Source organism: Rhinolophus hipposideros, assembly GCF_964194185.1.
Source record: "Rhinolophus hipposideros genome assembly, chromosome: 22".
Lineage (NCBI taxonomy): Eukaryota > Metazoa > Chordata > Mammalia > Chiroptera > Rhinolophidae > Rhinolophus > Rhinolophus hipposideros.
The window spans coordinates 23,081,745-23,105,574 of record NC_138068.1 but is presented as its reverse complement, the minus strand read 5'-3'; the positions used below and the strand labels follow the sequence as shown (position 1 = coordinate 23,105,574).

General features: G+C 47.2%; 1 protein-coding gene across 1 annotated transcript; it reads right to left on the bottom strand.

The window, feature by feature from the left end:
- On the bottom strand, positions 1-6,057 carry SOX12 (SRY-box transcription factor 12). The gene has a single exon (XM_081034062.1). It carries the CDS (start codon positions 5,698-5,700, stop codon positions 4,753-4,755), a length of 948 nt encoding a protein of 315 aa, XP_080890188.1. The 5' UTR covers positions 5,701-6,057; the 3' UTR covers positions 1-4,752.
- Between the last annotated feature and the right edge of the window lie 17,773 nt (positions 6,058-23,830).

Genomic DNA, 23,830 nt, shown 5'->3' with positions numbered 1-23,830 from the left:
CCGAGTCAAGGGACATGAAGCTGGGAAAGATTCACGCACTGGCCTTGACAAAATAAGCTGCCACATTGAGGGTCTGTGAAGAAAGAAACTGTGAGTGGCTCTTAGGAATCAAGAATGGCACCGGCTGACAACCAGGAAGAAAACAAGAGACCTCAGTCTTTTAACCACGAGGAACCGATTCTGCTCACCACCCTGTGAATTTGGAAGAGGATGCCGAGCTCCAGAAAGGAACACAACCTGGCCAACACCTTGACTGCAGCCTTGGGAGACCCTGAGCAGAGAACCCAGCTAAAGCGTACCGGGACTCCTGACCCACAGAGACCATGAAGTAATAAATACATGTTGTTTTAAGTTGCTAAGTTTCTGGCCATTTATTATGCAGCAATACCCAATACATCAGTGTATACAGCAAGTGTCAAATAGCCCAGGCAAGGCACCTGACACGAGTCAATGATGGCATGAATGCAGTGAGATAGTAGTGGGATAAACCCTCACCCACAACGCCAGCTGCTTCCTACTCCTTTCAGCCACTAGGTGTCCCCAGAGTCCACAGACACAGGTCTCCCCACCTTTCACAGATCAGAATCCATTTCCTCCTGAAATGGAAGGAACCAAAATAACAATAAAGGGTCTCTCTTCTATTCCCATTTCCCCTCCCCCACCTTACATATGGGGAAACTAAGGCCTGCCAAGGGGAAGATCGGGGCCCAAGGTCCCACAGTGCTCTAGCACTGTCTCGGGCCATTTTACCCTCCTCCTGCCCTGCACCCTCCCAGGGCTTTCTGAAGGGCAGACTGATAACCTCCCTCTTCAGCTTTGAGCAGGAAAGGGCCTAATGAGAACATCAGCAGAGGGCTCTGGAGTGAATTGTGGGCTGAGGCTGGAGATTCTTTGTGATGCTGACCCGAGGTTGGGGCTGGTGGTGTTGGTGGCAAAGAGGGGAAGTCTCCTGACACCCACTCCTGAGGGTGGGGACATCAGAGGTGCCTGCAGTGGTTGCTGTGCCAGTGACCCAGTGCCCTCTGCCCATCCCCTTATACCCTCCATTGCAGACTGGGTTCTCCAGAAGCAGACACTGAGACTGAGTTTGGAGTGTAAGATATTTATTAGGGATAAACACCTGTGAAAAGAAGAGGGAGAAAGCGGGATTGGGTACGGGAAGTCAAACTGCCCTGCAGGCCTGGCAAAACCTCCACAAACCTGGAGGGGCCCTGGTGTGAGTATGGGGTGGGGGAAGGTTCAAGTACTGCCTGCCAGTGTGTCTCACACTGAACTGAAATGGCCAGGCAGTTAGTTATACCTGACCTCGCTCAGACACCAGACGCAGGCGGCCCTGAGTGCCGTGGCTCTCTGCAGCTCGAGCAGACCCTCAAAGAGCTGACCACATGTTCCACAGCAGGGAAGTCCTTCCACGAAGGGGGTTCTGAGTGACAAACACTTATCTGTCTTCCACACCGCAACTCTTTCTTATAGGATTTTTCACTTTTTGCCATCTTGCTTCCAATTGCACAGGCTATAATTCCTGCACTTCCCCCATCCCCAGGGCACCTTTCTGTAAGTGGCCAGTCCTCCCAAAGCTGCTCTAGTCCCCCTTTAAAGCATCTATGGGTATCCCAGTCCCCAAATACCCTCTCTGAATGAGGTCTGCAGACTCAGCCTTGGTTCTTACTGGAGAACTACGCTTTGTCCAACCTTAGGAATTCACTGGATCTGGTTAGAGGAAGAATTAGGGGGAGGGGTGTCAGGGGGCAAAGGTTTTGAAAATTAGCTTTGGTCTGTTTCCAAAGACACTGGTAAGAATCTCAAGGAGAGGAAAAGTGGCTTGTTGCTTTTCTTTACTCATTCAATAAATCTATACTTCGGGACAATTACGTGCCAGGCACTGGGACCACTCCAGGCTCTGAGCTGACAGCCTAACACACCATCTGCAGATTCAAACAGGAAGGGAGAGGCACCCTGAAGTAATACTTCACCAGGAGACAAAAACCAAGATTTGGAGCCCCATATCTGACTCTGGCTGCTTGCAGGCACTCCTGCAAGTTGACTCATCACTCTGACCCTGTTTCCTCCTCTGGAGAAGGGAGTAATACAATTTATGGAGCACCATGTTAAATGGGTCTCACCTCAAACTTCATTTCACCCTCTGCAGCAGGTACTATCATCCCCAAGTTACACATAGAGTCAGGGTTAAGTGAACTTGCTCAAGGTCACACAGGTTCTCAGTGGTATAGCTGGGCTTTGAGCCCAATGTGGCCCAACCCTGCTTCTTAATCCTCATTAAGATCAGAGTCAAATTGGCCACCTTGGACCAGGAGTGCCTGCACATTACGTTTGGTCCATAAGGATTTAAAAATATTTCAGTCAGCTTTCATTTTGAAATTGAGATGTTCATAGAAACATCCAAATTTCCACCTTCTCTTGAAAAATCCAGCCACCTGGCCATTGTGGACTGCATTCCCTGATTCACAACTGGCAGAAGGTAAGCAGGCGGCCCCCTTGAAAGTGGGTCATGAAGCCAGTGTCCACCCAGATGCTTTCATTCGTTACCTGTCTGGCCACTGCAGGAATGAGTTTACCATCCTTCATGTAGACCAGGGAGTCCTGAGATAGAGGGAGACAGAGGCCTGGAGGGGCCAGGTGCCTTGGCCTAGGATCCCCAGCTCTTCCTGCATGGTGCCAAATCAATGGACTTGAATTTGTCAAAATAGGGAGGGTTGAGGAAAGGCACAGACATGTAGAACCACAGGGCAAGGTCGGGGCAAATACACTTTATTCAGTCCTCGCATCAGACTGGCAGAAGTCCTGCAGCGGGTGCCAGTGCCCCAGATGGGAGGGATCCCTCCCCTCAGCTATGAGACTAGTTCTCCAAGACCACAGACAGTGACATCTCTTCACTCACATGACATTTTTCTGGGGTTTTTTCATTGTCTTTTTTTTTTTTTTGTGGTTGTTTTTTTCTTAAAAAAGAGAGAGAGAAAGAGAGAAGAGAAGAGAAGAGAAGAGAAGAGAAGAGAAGAGAAGAGAAGAGAAGAGAAGAGAAGAGAAGAGAAGAGAAGAGAAGAGAAGAGAAGAGAACGCGCGAGAAAGGCCCAGAGCCGGAGCACCAAGCTTAAAGGAGGCAGCTGGTGGCTTTGTCAGCGACGGGAACGCGTGGGGCAGAGACCTGCAGAGACCCTGGGCAGGGGTCCCGGAGGACTCTGGGACCGTTTGTTCCTGAGATTTGTGTGTGTGAATGAGAGTGTGTGCACACCTGGGAGGGTGAGCACACGCCGGTGAGATACAGGTAGTGAGGGCAAGAGTGGGGGAGGCCGGAGGGGCGGGACTTGAGTGGGGAGTTGGAGTAAGAGGGGTAACATCAGGGGCAGGATCCAGAAGGCACCCCGAACTGGACACAACTTCCTCCTACAGCAGCGCTATCCCTAGTTTTCGCAGGGAAAAACTGAGGCGCACAGGGCACACCTTCACTGCTCTGACCGTCCTTCAGTCTCACTGGTCCAGTCGATGGGTCTCTCTCAAGCCAGCTGCTTAAAGGTGGGGCTCTTCTCGCCACTCCATCTGCTATCACGCCTCAGTCTCAACCAGCTAGTAGCAACGTGCCTCAGTTTCTCCCATTGAATACTGTCACTGTGGGCACAGAGGGACTTGGGTGATAGGAAGGGGCTGTGGGCTTTGGGAGGAGCTCAGGTTGGGAGAGTGCCCTGAGGTGACAAAGCACTTGCCCCGGGGTGGGGGGCAGGCAGGGACCTTGTCTCCAAACAGACTGGTATCTGTCTTCTCTCTGAGTTTTCTCGGGCAGCCCCTTCCTCGGGCAGCCCCTTCCTCTCGTGGTGGATTTCCAGAGAAAGACCCCTATTCCCAATTCCCAGATGGGGGAATGAAAGGTAGGTTTCTGAGGACCAAGATAGGCTGTAGGGGCATTCAAGCAGTCGGTGTGGGGGGGTCCACGTGGATCTGAGCGACCCCGTAAGCGAAAGGGGGCTATGCGACTTGGGAAGAGTTCCAAGCTCCAAACCAACCCTTCCGGGCCAGCTAGTCCCTTTCTCCCCCTTCCTAGTGCTCCTCCCATTAAGGCAGTGACGCCCCGTCGGGTTGAAAGGAAGCCGCGGCTCCCGGATCAAAAGATTTCTCAGGATCGCTCTATACCCGCTCCGCTTCTCCCAGGAGCGGGCCACGGAGGCAGGCGAGCGGTTCGACAGGGACCAGCCCTCTCCTCCCAAGAAGAATTAAGCATGCGCGAGAAGGAGGCGGGTTCCAGCGCTCCCGGGGTGAAAGGAGCGCGCCCCTCCCCCGCCCTGGGAGGGGAGGGGCATGGAAGGAGTGCGCGGGGCTGCCGGCTGCAGCGCCCCCCTACACGAGAAAGGAGGCGAGCTAGGCGAAGGCAGAGGGATTCGGGAGCAAAGGCAGGGGCGTGTCCTCCGGCCAAGAGGAGGGGCTTGTGCATAGTGGGGGAGGGGCGCACAGGTCTGTAGGAGGACGGGAGGTGTATCGGAGGGGGCTGGCTGCTGGTGGCTGTGCGGGAGAGGGCAAGGCGGGGAGGGGCTTGGATGTCAGGGAAGGGTGGGGGTTGGGCTGCCTTTGGGGTGTGTCTGCGGGGGAGGGGCATGACTGGATTCGAGGGGGATGGGCACGTCTGGGAGGGGGGAGGCTGCGCGGAAGATGGGGTGCCAGCCTCGGCCTCCGAGGGGCCCCAATACCTGATTCCTGTATGTAAACAGCTGGTTTGGGGGCGTGCGCGCCCCGCTGACGGTGGGCTCAGTAGGTGAAAACCAGGTCGGCGATGCTAGACGGGCGCCAGTCCCCCGCGATCATCTCGGTAACCTCGGGGGTGCAGTAGTCCGGGAACTCGAAGTGCGACGTGCCCGAGGGAGGCGGCAGGTCCGGGTCGCGGTCCAGGGCGCTGCAGTCCAGGCCGGCGGGGCCGGGGGGCAATCTGGACAGAAAGCCCAGCGGCTCCTCCCCCGACGCCACCGTCTCCTCTTCGCCTTCCTCCGCCGCCGCCACCTCCTCCTCCTCTTCCTCTGGCTCCTCGTCCTCCGACGGGGTCGGGGAGGCGGTGGTGACAGCTGCCCCCTCGCCCGACGGCCCCTGGCTGCGCTCCGCTGGTCCCCGGGCCGCCCGCCCCGCCGGGACCATCCTCCACAGCTCCCGCCCGGGGGTCTCGACCAGGCGCACTTCCAGCAGCTCCTCGTCGTCGTCCTCGTCGTCGTCTTCGGGCGCCGCCGCGCCGCCCCCCAAAGGCCCACCCGCCGCTCGGCGACCGCCGCGGCCAGGCAGCTGCGGCCCGGGCTTGAGCCGGCTGCCACCACTGCCGCCACCGCCGGGGGGGCGGGGCCGCGCCTTGGCGGGCGCCCCCTTGCTCTTTTTGCGCGGCCGGTACTTGTAGTCCGGGTAATCCGCCATGTGCTTGAGGCGCAGCCGCTCCGCCTCCCGCACGAACGGGATCTTCTCCGAGTCCTGCAGCAGCTGCCAGCGGCGGCCCAGGCGCTTGGAGATCTCGGCGTTGTGCATGTCGGGCCACTGGTCCATGATCTTCCGCCGTTCGTGCTGAGACCACACCATGAACGCGTTCATTGGTCTCTTGATGTGGCCGCTCGGGGTCTTGCACCAGCCGGGCTCACGCGCCCCCTCCTCGGCCGTCCCGGGCCCCGGGGGCGGCGGCCCGCCGTCCCGCTTGGCCCGCGCGCCCCGCTGCTGCACCATCGCGCCTGGGCCCGGGGCCGCTAGACGCCGCCGGGGGCCGTCCGCATCCTCCGCGGCTGGGGGTGGGGGAGGAGGCAGCAGCGACGGAGGGGCGGCCCCGCCCCGCAGCTCGGCCCGGCCCCCGCGAGCTAGGGAGCGAGGAGCTGGGCGCTCTCGCCCAACGGACGGCGGGGGGAGAAGGTCAGTGGCGCGGTCTCAGGCAGGCTCCGCGCGCCCCCGCCGCCTCCGGCAAGTTGCGCCCCACTGCACGCCACACATTGTTTTGCAGGGGCGGAGGAATCGCACCCCCAAAGCTCCCGCGGGCTCTCCTTGCAGCCTCCTGCTCTGCCGCGGCCCGCGCGCGCCGCTCCCCGCCCCGCCGCCTTCCAGTGTCTTTTTTCCCCGCGCGGCCCCGCCGGCGCGCGCGCCACTCCTCCCCCTCGCCGTCTGCGGGCCGCTGCGGCGCGCGCGGGGCCGCCCCGTGTAAACACCGAGGTGCCTGCTTGGGCTGCGGCCCGGCCACGCCTCGCGTTCGGGAGACGCGTCACCCGTTGCTGGGCAGAGAACCTGGTATTTGCATCTCCCAATCGCTGGCTGCCGGAGACGGGCGGGGCTCGGGCTGCGGGGCTGGGCGGTCTCGCGGCTGGGATTGGGGGTGTCGGATGAGGTCGGTTTCTTTTCTTAGGCTAGGGACTGGAGAGGGTGGGGGGACGCCGAGCGTACTTCCCATCTGGCTCCGAAAGCTTGTCTCCGTCCTGTATTGCCTTTGAAATTTTAGCTTATTCAATGACACCTGCCGCCAGGTAGGACCTCCCCCCATCCTGTTTCGAGGGCGTCTTTTTGGACCGCCTCAGAATGTGGGGGGACTCAAGCGCAGAAGAGCTCCTTAAGGGGACAGAGTCATCCTGTCATAGATGTAGTCTTTGCCTAGTACACATAGGAGATCCAGCCACATAGGGGCTCAAGAAATGCTTTTGGATCCAATGAACCCTTTCATATTTTTTTTTTATCTCGTTCGAGGCGCAGTTGGATCCTGAAAAAGAAGGGAGTATGATGTTCACTTTTCTGATAGGAAACACCGAGGGAATGCAAAATACGGCTCGAATGCTAGGCTCCCAGCTCTGTTCCCTGTTCAGCGCAAGGAGCACATTCGCCGCCTGCCGAGGGTCCTGAACAGGGCGACGTCCGCTTTTCACAGTCCTCGGGCGAGGTTCGAGGAGCCCTAAGCTTAAGTCCTACCCTGCACCCCGGCCAGCCGGGTGCGGGACGAGGGCGCGACGCCCCTCCTGGATCTGGTGACTTGTGCGCGGGCAGGGGGCGGAGCCAGGCCAAGGGGCGTATCCGCGACGCACGCTCTAGGCGCGTGGCGGGGAGGGGCTGCGCACTACCCGCTCACCACGTGTGAGCCTGCTTCGGCGCGGCTGGGCGTGTGCTGCCCCCGGGGGAGGTCACCTTCACGGCGCCTAGGGCCTAGGCGATGAGAGGGGGCGCTGAGGCCTCGCCCCTCGGAATCAGTAGCTGGGAGAGATCGGGATTAGGGGCGCTAAAGTGGCATTCTACTGGGGCGTAGTGGGCACCGTTCAGGCAGGGGGCTTATGTGTCTCTGGCGGTACACAGACCCTCTTCACCCACCATTCGGCAGGAGGTTGCCGAGAGCCCAGCCGGAGGGTGAAGGGCGGGGAGGAAGAGTGGAGGTGCGGCTCCGCAGATGCCGGGGGCGGGGTGATGCTCTGAGTCCCCGGGAGAGAAATTGGAGCATCGCGGGCGGGCGTGGGCGACTCTTAAAGGCACAGGGCACTCGGAAGGAGAAGGCCCTGCTCCTGATCAAATAGTTCGCTGAAATCTGGTGATACCCACGTTTGAAAACTCACAACGGCAGCCTAGCCGGTTCAGTGCTCGTTGGAGTCAAAATTACTGTATTCATATCCCGATACCTCCTTTGCTTATCTTAAAATGCGGAAATAACCTCAAATGGTTATTTTACAAATTCAATGGGATTTGGATGTAAACATCTCCGACATCTAGTAAATAATAAATGTTAGTTATCTGGTACTTAGGGCACCAACAACATAGACACATAAGAAAAGAATTGGCGGGAATGGATTTAATATTTCAAAAACGTATCAAAGCAGTGATCGTGAGAAAAATAAATGCTTTTTTTGAGTTATTTGCTAACACTATTCCATTTTCCCCATTTAATATTCTTTTATTTTAAATGACATGGGCACCTCCATCTTTTCAGTGCTGCGGCCTCTCAAAGGTCTTAATTCTGGCCCTCTAACTGCTGCTGCTGCTGTTGTTATTATTATGATGATTTACACACTGGCCTCTTGGATGTTCCTAAAACATAGAAGTCTTGGTCCTACCTCAAGTCCTTTGTACATGCTGTCTCCTCTGTCTGGAAAACTCTTCACTCCCATCCCCACATGGCTGGCCCATCTCATTCTAGCCTCAGCTCGGGGTGGACTGTCCAGAGAAGCTTGGCTTGCCCTGACCACTTTGCTGTTGCTCACCCTTGTCTGTCACCCTACATCTGAGGTGCACAGAATTGCTTGCTTGGGACACATTTTTGTCATTGTCCATGACTGGCTCATTTTATATTTGAATTTATTTATAAGTAATATAATAAAAACCAGTGAAATCAGCAACCCAGCACAAGAACTGGAACATTGATAATAACCTACCTTCCCCTGTGAACTTATTTTCCATCTCATCCCCTGCCTTCCCTCACCTGAAGTAATGTCTATCCTGAATCTTCCCTTACATTAAAAAAAAAAAAACGTAACAGCTTTATTGAAATATAATTCACATACCATACTACTCACTTATTTAAAATGTACAATTCAATGGTATATTCAGAGTTAGGCAACAATCACCGTAATCAAGTTTAGAATATTTTCATCATCCCCCAAAGAAACTGTGCTCATTAACAGTCACTTCTCTGTCTCCTCTACCTCTGCTCTAACCCCCAGCTCTAGGCAACCATTAATCTACTTTCTGTCTTGATGGATTTGCTGCATCATTTTACATTCCTACCAGCAGTGTATGAAGGTTCCATTTTTTCCTTTCTTTTACTTTTTAAAATGTATTTTCTTAAAAATGTATTCTCTTGCCTTTAGCTTTATCAAAAGGGTATCATGCTGTAGATAATATTCTGGTATTTACTTTCTCAATATTACAGTGCTAAGATTCATCTAAATTATTGCACCTGTGTGAGGTATGTTAATTTTCCACTGTGGTTACAACTATCCTACCCATTCGCCTGGCCACAAACTTGGATTATTGCCAGGTTTTGGCTCTTACGAAGTGTTAACTATTAACAAACCTAGAGGTGTCTCTGGGGCTCCAGTGTAGGAAGGTTTCCCCAGTATCTTGTGCAAAGTGTGATAGCACCTCTAAGGACATGTGACTGCTGACTTTTACAAGGTAAGGCCAAACTTTCAAGTTGTACCAATTTACTTTCCCACCAACAACATAGAAAAGATCCTTTTCATCCACATCCTGTCCAAAGTTTGGTACTATAAGATATCTCAATTTTGGTTGCATTATTCTCTTTCCTCACCCTTTCTATTCATAGCACCTTCCACAGCTGCAATTATTTTATTTGTTCACTTGTTTTTCTCCCATTTCCTTTACATTAGAATGTCATCTCCAAGAGGGCAGAGATTTTTGTCTGTTTTGTTTACTGCTTAATCCCTACGAGAGAGCCTGGCACACAGTAGGTGCTCAATAAGTATATTGAAAACAAATGGGACTATATGAAACTTAAAAGTTTCTGCACAGCAAAAGAAACCATCGACAAAATAAAGAGGCAACCGACTGAATGGGAGAAGATTTTTGCAAACAGTTCCTCTGATAAGGGTCTAATATCCAAAATATACAAGGACCTCATGAAACTCAACAACAAAAAAACAAACAACCCAATTGAAAAATGGGCAGAGGACCTGAAGAGACATTTCTCCAAAGAGGACTTACAAATGGCAAATAGATATATGAAAAATGCTCAACATCACTAATCATCAGAGAAATGCAAATAAAAACCACAATGAGATATCACCTCACCCCAGTCAGAATGGCTATCATCAACAAGACAAATAGCAACAAGTGTTGGAGAGGCTGTGGAGAAAAAGGAACCCTCATATACTGTTGGTGGGAATGCAGACTGTTGCAGCCGTTATGGAAGGCAGTGTGGAGGTTCCTCAAAAAATTACAAATAGAATTACCAAAGGACCCGGCAATCCCTCTCCTGGGTATCTATCCAAAGAATTTGAAATCATTTATACATAAAGACACGTGTGCTCCAATGTTCATTGCAGCTTTGTTTACGGTGGCCAAGACGTGGAAACAATCAAAATGTCCTTCAATAGATGAATGAATAAAGAAGTTGTGGTATATATACACAATGGAATACTATTGGGCATTAAGGAAAGATGATATAGGAACATTTGTGACAACATGGATGGATCTTGAGAGTGTAATGCTAAGCGAAATAAGTAGACAGAAAAAGCAGAGAACCCTATGATTTCACTGATATGTGGTATATAAACCAAAAACAACAAAAGAACAAGACAAAAAAATGACAAACAAAAACTCATAGACACAGACAATAGTTTAGTGGTTACGAGAGGGTAAGGGGGTGGGAGGTGGGAGATGAGGGTAAGGGGGATCAAATATATGGTGATGGAAGCAGAACTGACTCTGGGTGGTGAACACACAATAGGATTTATAGATTATGTAATACAGAATTGTATACCTGAAATTATGGAATTTCATTAACAATTGTCACCCCAATAAATAAATTTAAAAAAAAAAGTATATTGAATGAATCAAAGTCAGTGCTCTATGACGAGTGCACTCAACTTCCTCTGGAAGCCCAGAGAAAGAAGTAAAATTTTGGAAAACCACACCCAAAACTCCAGTCTGCCAATGAGATGTGGTGGTTGTAAGTGCACACAGACTACCCTGGGTCCTTTCAAATTGGTGCCCAAGAGTCTACACCTTTCAGACCACAGGAGTTCAAGGCTGGGCTCACCGCTGAGCTGTTCAGTCCACACTGCAGTTGGCAGGCAGTGAGGTTCTTGGAGAGATGCCGACCACCATTACCCCACCAGTCCAGGCCACCATCATTTCTCATCTGGGCAATTGCCCAGCCTCCTTTCTGTTCTCTGCACCCACCAGGTCGCTTTCCATTCCATTTTCCTCCCTGAAGCCAGTGTGATGGGATTTTCCAGACACAGATCTGACTGTGTGGGTCTCTTACTTTCTTAACACCCTTCAGTGGAAAAAGAACCCTACCAAAAACAAACAAAAAAACAAACCCTTCAATGGTTTCCCATTATTGTCAAGATAAATAGCAGACTTTCCCCTGGCCTAACAGGCCAAGCTTGGTCTGACACCTGCTCACCCATCTGACCTCCTCTCCCACTTCCTCTGTCTTGAGCCAGCTTCCAGTGACACGGGCCTCTTTTTAATTTGTGGAATGAGCCCTGCTGCGTCCCCACACATTGCCTCACCCTTTCAAGGACTCCCACCTCTATCTGCCTCCTAATAGGTCTCCTGCCTCCATGCTTCTTTTCTTCAGTGCACCAGCAGCCTACCTAGTTCATTTGACACTTGGAACAGATCATTTTTTAACACCCACCTCCTCTAAATGACATTATTTTCAATAACAGTCATGAAATACGATGAATAATTCTAATGATAATAGCCAGAAAAGAAATGGAGATGGTGAAAATATTCTTTTATTTAACTTTATATATGCAATCATGTCAGTAAAAATAAATATTAAAATACAAGAAAGGAAAAGAGTATTGGATTAATAATTTTCAATTACATTTATATATTTCTTTGAAAAAAAGAAAATAAAAACATACCTATATAGTGGTCTGTTGGAAAAATAATTACTTTAGATTACATTAATTATAGTTTAAAAACACTTTAAAAATAAGGATCAATTTCAATATTAAATATTTAAATTCAGTAAAACAATTTTACTAAATAATACAATTTTACTAAATAATAAAATTTGCAGTTGCCACACTAGTTTGCTGTTTGTTTCACTGTTCTAAATTTTAAATACAAAAGTTTTAAGTGGTCCCAAGGAACGACACAATTGAAGCAACTCAAGTTCTGGTTCTTTGGCTTCATAATCACTGTGCTATCGTTGTTTATTTTGAATCTATTGTTTCAGCACAGACATATGTTGTACCAAAGTGGCTGGAGACACAAGTGCTCAGGAAATGAGCTTGAACATTTCCAGACTGTTATATGGACTTACTCTCAAAATCAATGCATGTAGCTGCGTCTGAGTTGGCATGTGTTAGGGGCTGACTGCATAACTGGGAGTGCTCTGAATTAACTTCCTTGTAAAATATAATGTTTATTAGTGTATACGTATTTAAAATATGCTGACTTGAAGCTTACAAATATTAAGACTCAAATTAGACCAACAACTTGATCTTTGGGGAGGGGATTTTATCAGTGACATGGTTTAGAATTGTGGGCACATGGTAATAATAAAATGCAGACTGACTGTCAATCAGTTTTATTATTGTTTTTAAATTCTCTGTAGACAATACACCCTCTCATTGCCAGCACAGTTCCACTTGCTATACCACAGCAGAATAGAAGCTCCATGAGATGAGAGGATCCACCTGATTGCCACTCTCATCAGTGTATCCCAGCACCCAGCAGAGCTTGGCACAACTTAGATGCAGAATATCTGTTCAGTGAAGGGGGTAAGAATCCAACTCAGGTGTGGACGTAGCTGTCCCAGACACCAGCATGCCGCTCTACCCACCCCAACTGTGTCTAGCTCCAAAACATCAGTCTGCAGACTGGCATGGTCTTCAAAGACATCCACAATGAAGAGAGAGAACAATAAGAATAAGGTAATTCGTTTTTGTTTTTTTGGTAATTCGTTTTTTGATGTATTTAAATGTCTTCCTTAAAAAAATACAGATTATGATCGTGTGTACACACACGTGCATGCGTTTGTGTGTGTGTGCTACAGGGCTTTTTTATTGAATAAGCCTAGAACTGCCCACGCAGCCCTTGAGCACTTAAATATGGTTAGTACAAATTGAAATGTGCTGTAGTGCAAAATTCTCACCACTTTCAAAGGCAGCATAAAAAATGTAAAATATCACATTAATATTTTCTATTGATTATATGTTGAGATTATAATATTTTGGATATATTGGATTAAATAAAATATGTTAAAATTAATTTCATTTGGGGGTGGCCGGTTGGTTCAGTTGGTTAGAGCACAGTGCTCTTAACAACAAGGTTGCCAGTTCCATCCCCACATGGGCCACGGTGAGCTGCGCTCTCCAGAACTAGATTGAAACAACGACTTGACTTGGAGCTGATGGGCCCTGGAAAAACACATTGGTCCCCCCCCCCAAAAAAAAGAAAGAATGCCTGTTTCTTCATAGTCTCAAAAAAAATTCAATTTCATTTGTTTCTTTTCTTTTTTACCTTTTTAAACGTGGCTTCTGGAAATTTTTAAATTGCATTTATGACTGGCATTATATTTCTAATTGATAGTACTACTCGTAGAAGATGGAGGTTTTTCTTTTCTTTATTTGGCAAAATAAAAACGTGGCAATCTTTTTGCTCGTTCCTAAGTTTTGAAATGTGTTCTTTTTGGGATGGAGAAGATTCTTTTTTTAACATCTCTGTGAAATCCCAAAGTCTTAAAATCCCACATGGAATGCTGGGTTGCCAATCCATGAGATGTAGCTTGAGACTCAAAGAAGCACAAGGTAGAGAGGAGAGACCGGAAGTGGGGACATGTTCACAGTGAGAAGAGGACAGCATCAAAGTCATGTTAGCAGCATTGGCACAGCTGATGGAACTGAGGAATAATCAGATTGGGAAAACGAAGGGGAAGGTGACTAGATGGAAGAGAGGATTTTATCTGGATAGTGGGTGCCATCTGGTGACTCTGAAATCACACCCCATTGGTCCATCTTCACATCTCCTGGATTATAATCCTTTCCCGCCCCAAATCTGACTCTGAAATTCATTAGACTTTTCCCTTTGGGGGTGACTATATAATTTATCATGAAAAGGTGCACTATTAATAATTATGCTGTAACAACAGAAATAAACAGAGACTGCCTGGCTAAATGGAGAAGTAATTCATCCTCATCTTATTGGCCTAATTATAGTGGATTCCCATAATGCTCAGAAGTCAAGCATAAAAGTGCTGGGGCTTTAAACATTCAAAGCATCCAGGATATTAAGTCAAACTTTGTTCACTGTTATAAGTCTTTAGGGAATTACTTTAACTCATTTGCTTCAGTTTCCTCATCTGCAAAATTGGAAGAGCATAATAGTTCAGGACATGGGACATGGTAAAAGTTCAGTGAGTGGTAACTATACCGAGAGCAACAACAAAAATACTCTATTGTGTGTCTTTTATTTTATTTTTTTTTTAAAAAAAAGCACACAAAGGCAAAACTATAGCCATAAAAAGAGCTATGGTTGTCGGGGTTTGTTGGGGAAAGGATTGAATAGGTGAAGCATAGGACATCTTCTGTATGATACTGTAATGGTGAGTGCAGGACTTTATGCATTTGTCATAAACCACAGAACTGGGCCAGCCCAGTGGCTCAGAGGGTTGGAGCTCCGTGCTCCTAACTCGGAAGGCTGCTGGTTCGATTCCCACATGGGCCAGTGGGCTCTCAACCACAAGGTTGCCAGTTCGATTTCCCGCAAGGGATGGTGGGCTGTGCCTCCTGCAACTAGCAACGGCAACTGGACCTGGAGATAAGCTGTGCCCTCCACAACTAAGACTAAAAGGACAACAACTTGGAAAAAATCCGGGAAAAATACACACTGTTCCTCAATAAAGTCCTGTTCCCCTTTCCCAATAAAGTCTTAAAAAAAAAAAAACAGAACTGTACAACACAAAGAGTGAAGCTTAATGCATGAAAAAATTTTACAAGTCATTTAGGACATGTGAGGAATCCCAAGATGGACTGCAGCATGTGACAAAACAATCAACTGTATTACAGATGTGTGAAACAATGTCACGGAAGGTGGTGGGGGAAAGGGTGCTGACTTAAGTAACTTTAGAAATGACTGGAGTCTGTAAAACTAAAAGCATCAGAAAGTGTACAGAAGTACTGCAGTCTAGTTGATAAAGTTTCCCATGGGGGTATGGGTTAGCAATTCTGATAGTGCCATATATGTATAATGGAATTGTACAATTCAGCAAACAGATAGTGGGTGGTGGGATACACCTCCAGCCGCTCACTCACTGTCAGAGTGAGAATTTACACCTAAGAGAAGGAGGCTAGAGGATTCATGTAGTAATGGATGAGAGTTGGAAATATAAACATGAACTCATGTTTTAGCTTAATATAGATACAGATGGTTACATACAGAAATATGTATGATAAACACAGGTCAGTACATACACATATATTTATTTGTTCTGTTAGTTGAGAAGGCTTCAAAAAAAAACAACACCCCAACAATGAGCACACTAAGTGCCCAGATCTTGGTTTCTAATATCATTCTCCAATCGGAGGAATCAAAGCTGAATGCCGTTGAGAAATGGCTGATTTTAGGACTGGGGCAGGAAATATACAAGATGAGCCCGGGGGCATCATATAGGGCCAGAAAGTAAGGAAGTGCTTAAGAACAACAACAAAAAGAAAAGACACACAAAAATGGCGGCGTGTCATAGGGACACAAAGGAGCCAAGTAAAAGAACTCGCAAAGGCCAAAGCTGGAACAATTAAGTAGCATTGGATTATAATCTAAAGTATGAAATAAATCTATGTGAGTCCATAGTGATATAAATAAAAGACTAAATAAATAGAGGAAAAGAGACAAATCTTCAGTGCAGAAAAATTCCAAATAACTTATTTAGATACTTTGCCCTCAAAGGGGTGCAACATAACTCCCCACACCTTAAGTGTGGACTAAACATAGTCCAAAGAGGACAGCATGAAAAGGGGTAAAAGAAGGGTAACTCTACAGAGGAGAAAGCTGACAAACACGACCTCAGCCAGGTGATCAAGGTCAACACCAACAGGGATGTCATGTTGATATGTGAGAAACTGCCACAGCAAGGAGGAATCTAATGAGACGGAGATAAGTGCAGTGCGGCATCTGATCCCAGGATAGAAAAAGGACATTGGGTAAAAACTAAGGAAATCTGAATAAACTATGAACAATGCATCAATATTGGTTTACTAATTGTAACAAATGTGCCATATAAATGTAATATGTTAATAACAAAGGAAACAAGGCTGGATGGGAGATAAATTTGTATTATCTTTGCAATGTTTCTGTAAATCCAAAAATGTTCTAAAAAATAGTTGTTTTTTAAAAAAATGGCACAAGGTTTTTGTTTTTTTTTTTAAAAAAACACACACATTTAGTTTATTTAGTCTTTAGAGCATCAAAGCCATTACACAACCTGCCTTAAAAAATGTCTTCAATGGGTTAAGAGGAATATTCATTTATCTTACAGTTTTATTATGTTTTGAATCCAGGAGTTAAATTGTCTAATAAAAGTTGGCTACCAATTACTTAGGTCAATGTCTCATTACTCAGCATCAAAAACGCAGCGTCTTTAATTTGCATGTATTTGAAATAAGAACAAGGAAAGATGACTAGGTCCTTGATCATTTTAAAATACCTGTAATAAAAGAAATCCACGTAGAGCAGATATCAACCCCATTGCCTAAATTTTTGCCTGAAATTGTTTCAGTAAAGAATGACACATATTGTGTAATTGGGACAGTTTTGTTCTCCTTGAATAAAATATCAGCCAAAGATTATTCAGGGTCCCACTGACAGAGGCGTTACTGCTACTTTCTTCTAATTTGGAGAATTCCTTTTTTTGAAAAATCAAGTCTGTTGCTACACTGAAGCTAAAGGGAGAGCAGGGTCGTACCTCATTGGTGGTGTCCTACGGCCGAGGGCAGGCTCTAAGCCAAGGGACCTCACCATTCATTGGTGGGCTTCCTGGCAGCTGCCGGGTAAGGCGCCTGGGATGGAGCTCGGAGCCCATTGGTTGCGTCGCTGAAGGATGGTGTAATGGACCGCCAAGGCCTGTGCAGCCGGTTTCTAAGGCAACGGAGGCTTGAAAGAGCCACTCAGATTTCGGTGTTCGCCCCCAACTCCCCCTTCCGGAGGGGGCAGGGTGGCCTGGATTTGAGGGCCGGTGCAGGAGGCGTGGGGGCTGGGAGTTAAGGGGACAGGTCCTTCTTCCTACCAACCAACCTAGCAAAGTAATGTTTGAACTGGGTTGGAGGAACCTGACCTGCGTGCTCACTGGAAAAAATCAGCCAAAGAGAAAGGCAGAAAGAAGAAAGAGAAAAACGACACATAATTCCATCCTCCCCTGACCTCCCCACTGGTAACATCGCATGTGAAGGAACACAAAGCCTGGCACAGAGTAGGAACTGAATACCTAATGGGAGGGAGAAAGAAAGGAAGGGAGGAAGGAAGAGTCGGAAAGGGAGGAGGATCCAGGATGTGGGCAACGTGGCGTGAGACAAAGTGCCCGCCCTGTTGGGCGGAAAGTCCACCGAGAGAACCCTACAGTTGGCCCAGTCTGACGGCCTTGGCTATGGGGGCTTGAAGGAGACAGGGGTGGCCTGGTGCACCGGAAGGAGGCAGGAGGCAGCAAGGGGGATCTAGGTATTTGGGAGACCTGACTCTGCTGTAAGACTTCCTGGGTTCGCATTCCTGCTGGCTCTGCCACTTACCAGCTGCTAGTGCTTCAACTCTCCACATCGCAGTGTCTTTGTGTTTGGGGAGTGAAACACAGTACTTACTTCATTGAGTTGGTGTCAGAACTGAGTTGAGATAATACATGTCGAGTTCTTAATACAATGCCTGAAACAATAACCGTGCAATCACCAGCAGCTACTACCATCATTGAAGAAGGGGTACGATTTGATTAGGTGGAAAGAACAGGGAGGGTATCTTTCTCTGTGAGGATAAGAAGGGAAGAGCAGTGTGGAAATCCTACAAAAGGGACCAGTTTGGAAGTCATATGGAAAAGCTTGGGGAGATGATAGCAAGATGATAGCCAAAGGAGAGAACGTAACCATGATAATTCCTGCTCACTGAGTGCCTGGCCCTCTGCCAAGCCCTTTACATGAATTGACTTCATTTCTTCACCAGCTCTGATGAGGCAGTTGCCATTAAACCCATTTTTCTGGTAAAGAAATAGGCCTGGAGAGGTGATGTAGCTTGTCTGAGCTAACCAAGAAATGACACAACCAAACAGAGCTACTTGTGGGGCCCAGGACAAGAGTACAACTGGAGGTCTATATAGCGTATGTCTCTAAATAGCTAGAAATTATACATCAGTCTACAGTAAGGCATTAAATATGTCCTATTCTCCTCCTTGATGGACATACTGTCATAACTACCTGGAAGACCAGGTTTGAATTAGAATCCTAGGACCCTTCGAGTTCTAGGCCAGAATATGTTGGCCCAAGGAGAGCTACCCGCTGGATCCAGCACTTGTCCAGCTACCTTCCAGCCCATCAGTGAGGGACCCGGCGTGCACGAGTGGACATCCCGGACCCCACATCCAAGCTGTCTTGCAAACGGCTGCTTTGAGACCCACGCCTCAGGTCTATAAGGTGTGCATTAGGCAGTGCAGTTTGCCCTTAGCTGAGATGGGCCTATGAATGAGATCTACAAAGACTGTAAACAAGCAGAGGGATATTTTAGAAGGGAATTCTGGGGTCTCAGAGAATGCTCTAGAAAGGGAGGGCACAGACTCTGGATAGGCAGTTCCTCTTGTGCCTATAGAATCCTCACGCTGCCACCTGAGGAGGGGTGGTGGAGCCCAGGGCAGGGGCTACTCTTGCTAGGGGTAAGGGAGTGTTGAGGCCAGGCATTTGGAATCCAGGAACCTGGTGCTCTCCCCTGTGCCTCACAGGGCCAGGGGCAATGCAGGCGAAACTGGAAACTCGGTGTGATGCGCCCTCAGAGACGTAGGGGAGGATGGGCCTGACCTCCCAGGCTGCAGGAAAGCTTTACCCAAGGTGAGAAGGAGTGAATTAGCTTTGAAAAGGTGAATGGATCAGTCCTTCTTCAGTAGAGAGTCAAGGATGGCTGTGCTAAGGGGTATCATTACAAAAGGACAAGTAGGCACATGTCCTGATCTATAACCTCAGCCAAGTAATTTCTAGATCATTCATGCCATAAATATGTATTGGGCTTTTACAATGTGCCAAGCACAGAGTGCAAAATGCTGGCGCTACAATCGAGCAAAATAAAAGTCATGGTCCCTGCTGTCTTGGAGCTCAAAATTGAGAGACAGAGGCAGTTATTATATAGAGGGTTTGGTTGAGAAGATTAGGGAAGGCTGCAGTTAGGAAGTGGCATTAGAGCTGAGCGCTAGGGAAGGTAAGGGTTAACCATGTGTTGTCGGGAGGCTGAATTTCTGGAATGACAAGCAGGAACCCAGCCAGGGTTAGGGGGTGAGGCCCAGAGGAGGCAGAGCCTGGTGGGCCCCAGGAGAACACAAAGTCTTTGAAGGTCTTTAAACTGGGGAGTAATGTGATCAGATTTCATTGTGAGGATGATTCTTTTGGATTGAAGGAGACCAAGCTTAGAAGCAGGAAGACCAGTGAGTTGGTTGCTATAGTCTTAACTTTCCCATTAAGTTTTCTTATTTTTAAAGATAAAGGAAATGGACTCCTGTCTCTGCAGAATCTATAGGAATTTCTTTGAAGTCTTGTGTTGTGCACTGATTTTTGTTACTAATTTTTTTTTGCCAGAGATAATACATGAAATAGTTAAAACAAAAAGAAAATACACCCCTCCCCTCCGGGATATACTATGGAAAATAACTTTTCCTTCCATCCTAAACCTCAACTATCTAGTTCTTCACAGAAGCTACAACATTTACCAATTTTATTAATATCCTTCCAGAGTTATTCTGTACATAAATAAGCATATATGTACATATATATATGCTTATATATATATGCCTATGTATATATATCATCATTTAAAAATGTAATATGTATATGTCACATTGAACACTTTAAATATTTTACACTTTTATTTGTCAATTGTACCTCAATAAAGCTGGGGAAAAAATGTAAACAAACAGTGGCATACTATATCTTCCTTTGTTCACTTTAAAATGTGTCTTAGTGATTGTTCCATATTAACACATATAGAACCGTTCTTTTTAACAGCCACATGGTGTTCCACTATTTGGATGTGCCATAGCCTATCTAACTAGTTCTCTATTGATAGACAATCAGATTGTTTTCAGTCCTTGGTACCCTAAGTAATGCTTCAGTGAACATCCTGTACATACATCTTCAAGTTCAGCTATAGGTTCATCGCCTCTACATGACTTCAGGGTTAAAGATGACGTGGATTTTAAATTTTGATAGGCAGTGCCAAACTGCTTTCCAAAGATGTTAGTCCATTATTTTATTTTAAAACTCTGCAAAGTCTCCCTTTTCTTTTATATCTGTGTGTATTTTCATGAAACCTGTGCTCCCCCATATATTCTTTGTCACATTGACAAGCCAGTTAGTGGTGCTATATGGATCCATTGGCTTTGCACATGTCTGGTACATGCTCATGGAACTCCACTTTCTACTTGGTATCATCTGACTCCTGTTCATCCTTAGCTTCCCCTTGTACCACCCCCACACTCCACCATCCCAAACTCCTCTGGCTGCTCTTTGTTGGCCATACCTGAGTTGACATGAAGAGATGTAATGAGCACTCTGGCTGGGCATGAGGTCCCTAATGAGCCCAGGTACTTCTTGTGAAAGGAGTGGGATGCTAGGCTGACCTCCAAGGGAGCCCCAGGGGGTGTAAAAGGGTCAGAGTGCTAGACTGGCATTTTAGGAAGATTAGTTATTCCTCAGTCTGACCCCTGCCCCCATCTGAAAGGCCCTTACCACTGACCTCCACATTACTCTATCCCCACTGGGTACTCAATCCTGACTTGACTTGACATTTCTCCAAGTCAATTTTACTTGTCCTCTTGCAGCACTCAATACAGTTGTTAATTCCGGCTGCTTGTAACTATCCTCCCCTGATTTATATGTCTTTTTACTCTTGTTTTCCTTCTCTCTTTCTGGCTGTCCCTTATTAGTGTGTCATGGTATCTTTTTTTTTTTTTTTTTTTTTTTTTTTGGTATCTTTTTCAATCAGAGAAAACTCTCCTGTCAGAGGTGCTTAAGATATGATCTGAGTTGCTATTAGGTTGGTGCAAAAGTAATTGTTGTTTTTTGCTATTATTTTTAACCTTTTAAATTGCAATTACTTGTGCACCAACCTAATATAACCTTTCTCCCCTCTGCTTTCTTTCATTACCTATTAGGTGATTGTAAAATCAATTTCATGCATCATATAAGCATTTATAAAAGAATGAAGCAAAATAATAAAAAAGTATCAAGGTATACTACCCACAGGGTTAACATTGTTTCTTTATGCATATAAACTTTTTTCTTTTAAATGTATAAACACATGCATACATGTCTGATGACTGCAACTGTGGGATGTGGATAGAGTGTGAAAGACATTGTTATAGGGCTCCTATATTTATTTTTCAAGCCCAGAACTCTCTTTAGAATTTAAGACCTAGGTATATTGAATCACCTATTCCATACCTTCTCTTAGACATCCTCTATGGAGACCTCAAACTCAACACATTCAAAATCAAACTCAAGACCTTCCCCCAAACTTAGATTTCCTCTGCTGTTCAACATCTCCGGGAATGGCACCACTGTCAATCCCACTGCAGAAGTTGAAAACATGGGAGTCATCATTGGTACGTAACGCTCCCCAGCTCATGTCTAAGTCTTATTGACTTAAATGTCTAAATATATCTTTACTCTGCCTGCTTTTCTCTATCTCCATCATTTAGATCCAAGGTACACTTATCCCTTATCTGGGTAAATTGGACTTCTTCCCACTTGCGCTCCCCTTTGGCCCATTCTTTACAAACTCTCCTGAATAGTCTTTTAAAAATACAACCCTGAGTTCTGGTCAAGATGGCAAAGTAGGAAATGCTGTGTTTGCCTCCTGACCACATTAAATTACAACTAAATTACAGAACAATCAACCTGGAAAGCCATATGAAAACTAGCTAAACAGAAGACCTACAACTAAGACTAAGAATATAAATAAGAAACCACATCAAGACTGGTAGGAAGGGCAAAGTCAAGACTGGTAGGAGGGGCAGAGTCGTGAAATGGGCTGGTCCCACACCAAGTGAGAATCAGGTGCAGAGGTCCCCCCTGAAGAGTGAGAGGTCCCTGCCCTACACCAGGCTCCCCACTGGAGTACCAGAGCTGGAAGGAGAAGCCCCCATAACATCTAACTGTGAAAATCAGTGGGTATTCCACCCGTCAGGGTGAGACTGGAAGGCTGCAGGAAACCCAAAGATTCCTCATAAAGGGCCCCCATACAGACTCTCTCACTCCCAGGTACTCACCCTGGGCTCTGGAGGAGAGACAACAGCTTGGGAGGTACCAGAGACATATAGGGACAGACTGAGTTGAGTGGCTTCAGAACGAGGGCTGGAGGGACAGCTGCAATTATCCTTGTGTTGAGCCCTTCTCCCATGTAGCCGGTGGGCAGGTGCCACTTTCTTGTGTTGATCTCTCCCCCGACATGGCCAAATCTGAATCTGCATTGGTCTGGTTAAATCTGCTGGCTCCACCCTGGTGACTCCCTGGGACTCGGCCCCACACAACTTGTGCTCCGCTGGAGGCATTTTCAGTGGTTGGAGGCAGGCAGGCAGCGGGGGTTAGCCTGTGCTACAGACTTCCTTGAAAAACTCTTGTGATTCGCAGGCCCCAGGCAGGCAGTGGCTGGCCTTGATATGCTCTGAGCCTTTTGAGTGGCCCCAGGACCAGCACTGACACCAAATCTGAATCTGCACTAATCTGGTGAACAGCACTCACCCCACTCTGGTGACTCCCAGAGACCTCACCTCAACCAACTCGCTTACCTCCTGAGGTTCTTTCAGAGACTGAGCCATATGGGCAGCCAACAGGCGGTGGCATGCATCAGAGTGCCCTGAACCTTTTGCTGAGTGGTCCCAAGCCCGGTACTAATGGCAGCCAGCCTTGGTTTGCAGCATGGCCGTTCCCATGCGCTTCCAGGTCTAGCACAGGAAGCAACCAAACTTGGATCACGTTGTAGCTCCTACCATGTAGCCCAGGGCCAATCACAGGCAGCGGCTGACCTTGGCCTTCATGGGAGCCCTTCCCAAGAGGCCCCAAAACCAACACACCTGGTGGCCTGCTTCAGACTACAACAGAGCACCACCCAATTAGTCCCACAAGCAGTACACCCAAAGGGTGGTCTCAGCAGATGCCAGAGCCCACTGGGGCAAATCCTGCTCCATGGGATCAGTCCCTGCACAGTAGCTCGTATGCTGTGGTTATGGCCAATCCTCACAGCCAGTAAGCCTGAGGGTCAATCCCACCCACTAATATGCCAAGAGCAAGCAAGGTTCAGCTACAACAAAAGAGCACATACACACAACCCAGACAAGGGACATTCTGGGATCATCCGGCTGAGGTGACCAGGGAGACTGCACCGCTTGGGTCCCACAGCACATCTATTACATAAGGCCACCCAGCCAAGACTGGGAGACATAGCAGATCTACCTCTTTACATAGAAACAAACACAGAGAGCAGCTAAAATGAGGAAACAAAGAAACGTCCCAAATGAAAGAACAGGAGAAAACTCCAGAAAAAGAATTAAGTGAAATGGAGGCAAGCAACCTACTAGAGACAAAGTTCCAAACAATGGTTATAAGGATGCTTAAGGCACTTTGTGAGAACCTCAACAAAGACATAGTAAGCATAAAAGTGGAGATAGAAACCATAAAGGACCAGTCAGAAATGAAGAATACAATAACTGAAGTAAAGAGTGCACCAGAAGGAATCAACAGAAAATTAGATGAAACAGATGACTGAATCAGCGATTTAGAAGCCAAGGTAGAAGAAAACATCCAGTCAAAACAGAAAAAAGAAAAAATAATTGAAAAAATGAGGATAGTTTAAGAGACCTCTGGGACAATATTGAGCATACCAACATTCGCATCATAGGGGCACCAGAAGGAGAAGAGAGAGAGCAAAGGATTGAAAACCTATTTGAAAAAATAATGATTGA

What these genes read in the sequence shown, in the direction of transcription:
- SOX12 (XM_081034062.1), bottom strand. Translation starts at nt 5,700, where the DNA reads ATGGTGCAGCAGCGGGGCGCGCGGGCCAAGCGGGACGGCGGGCCGCCG.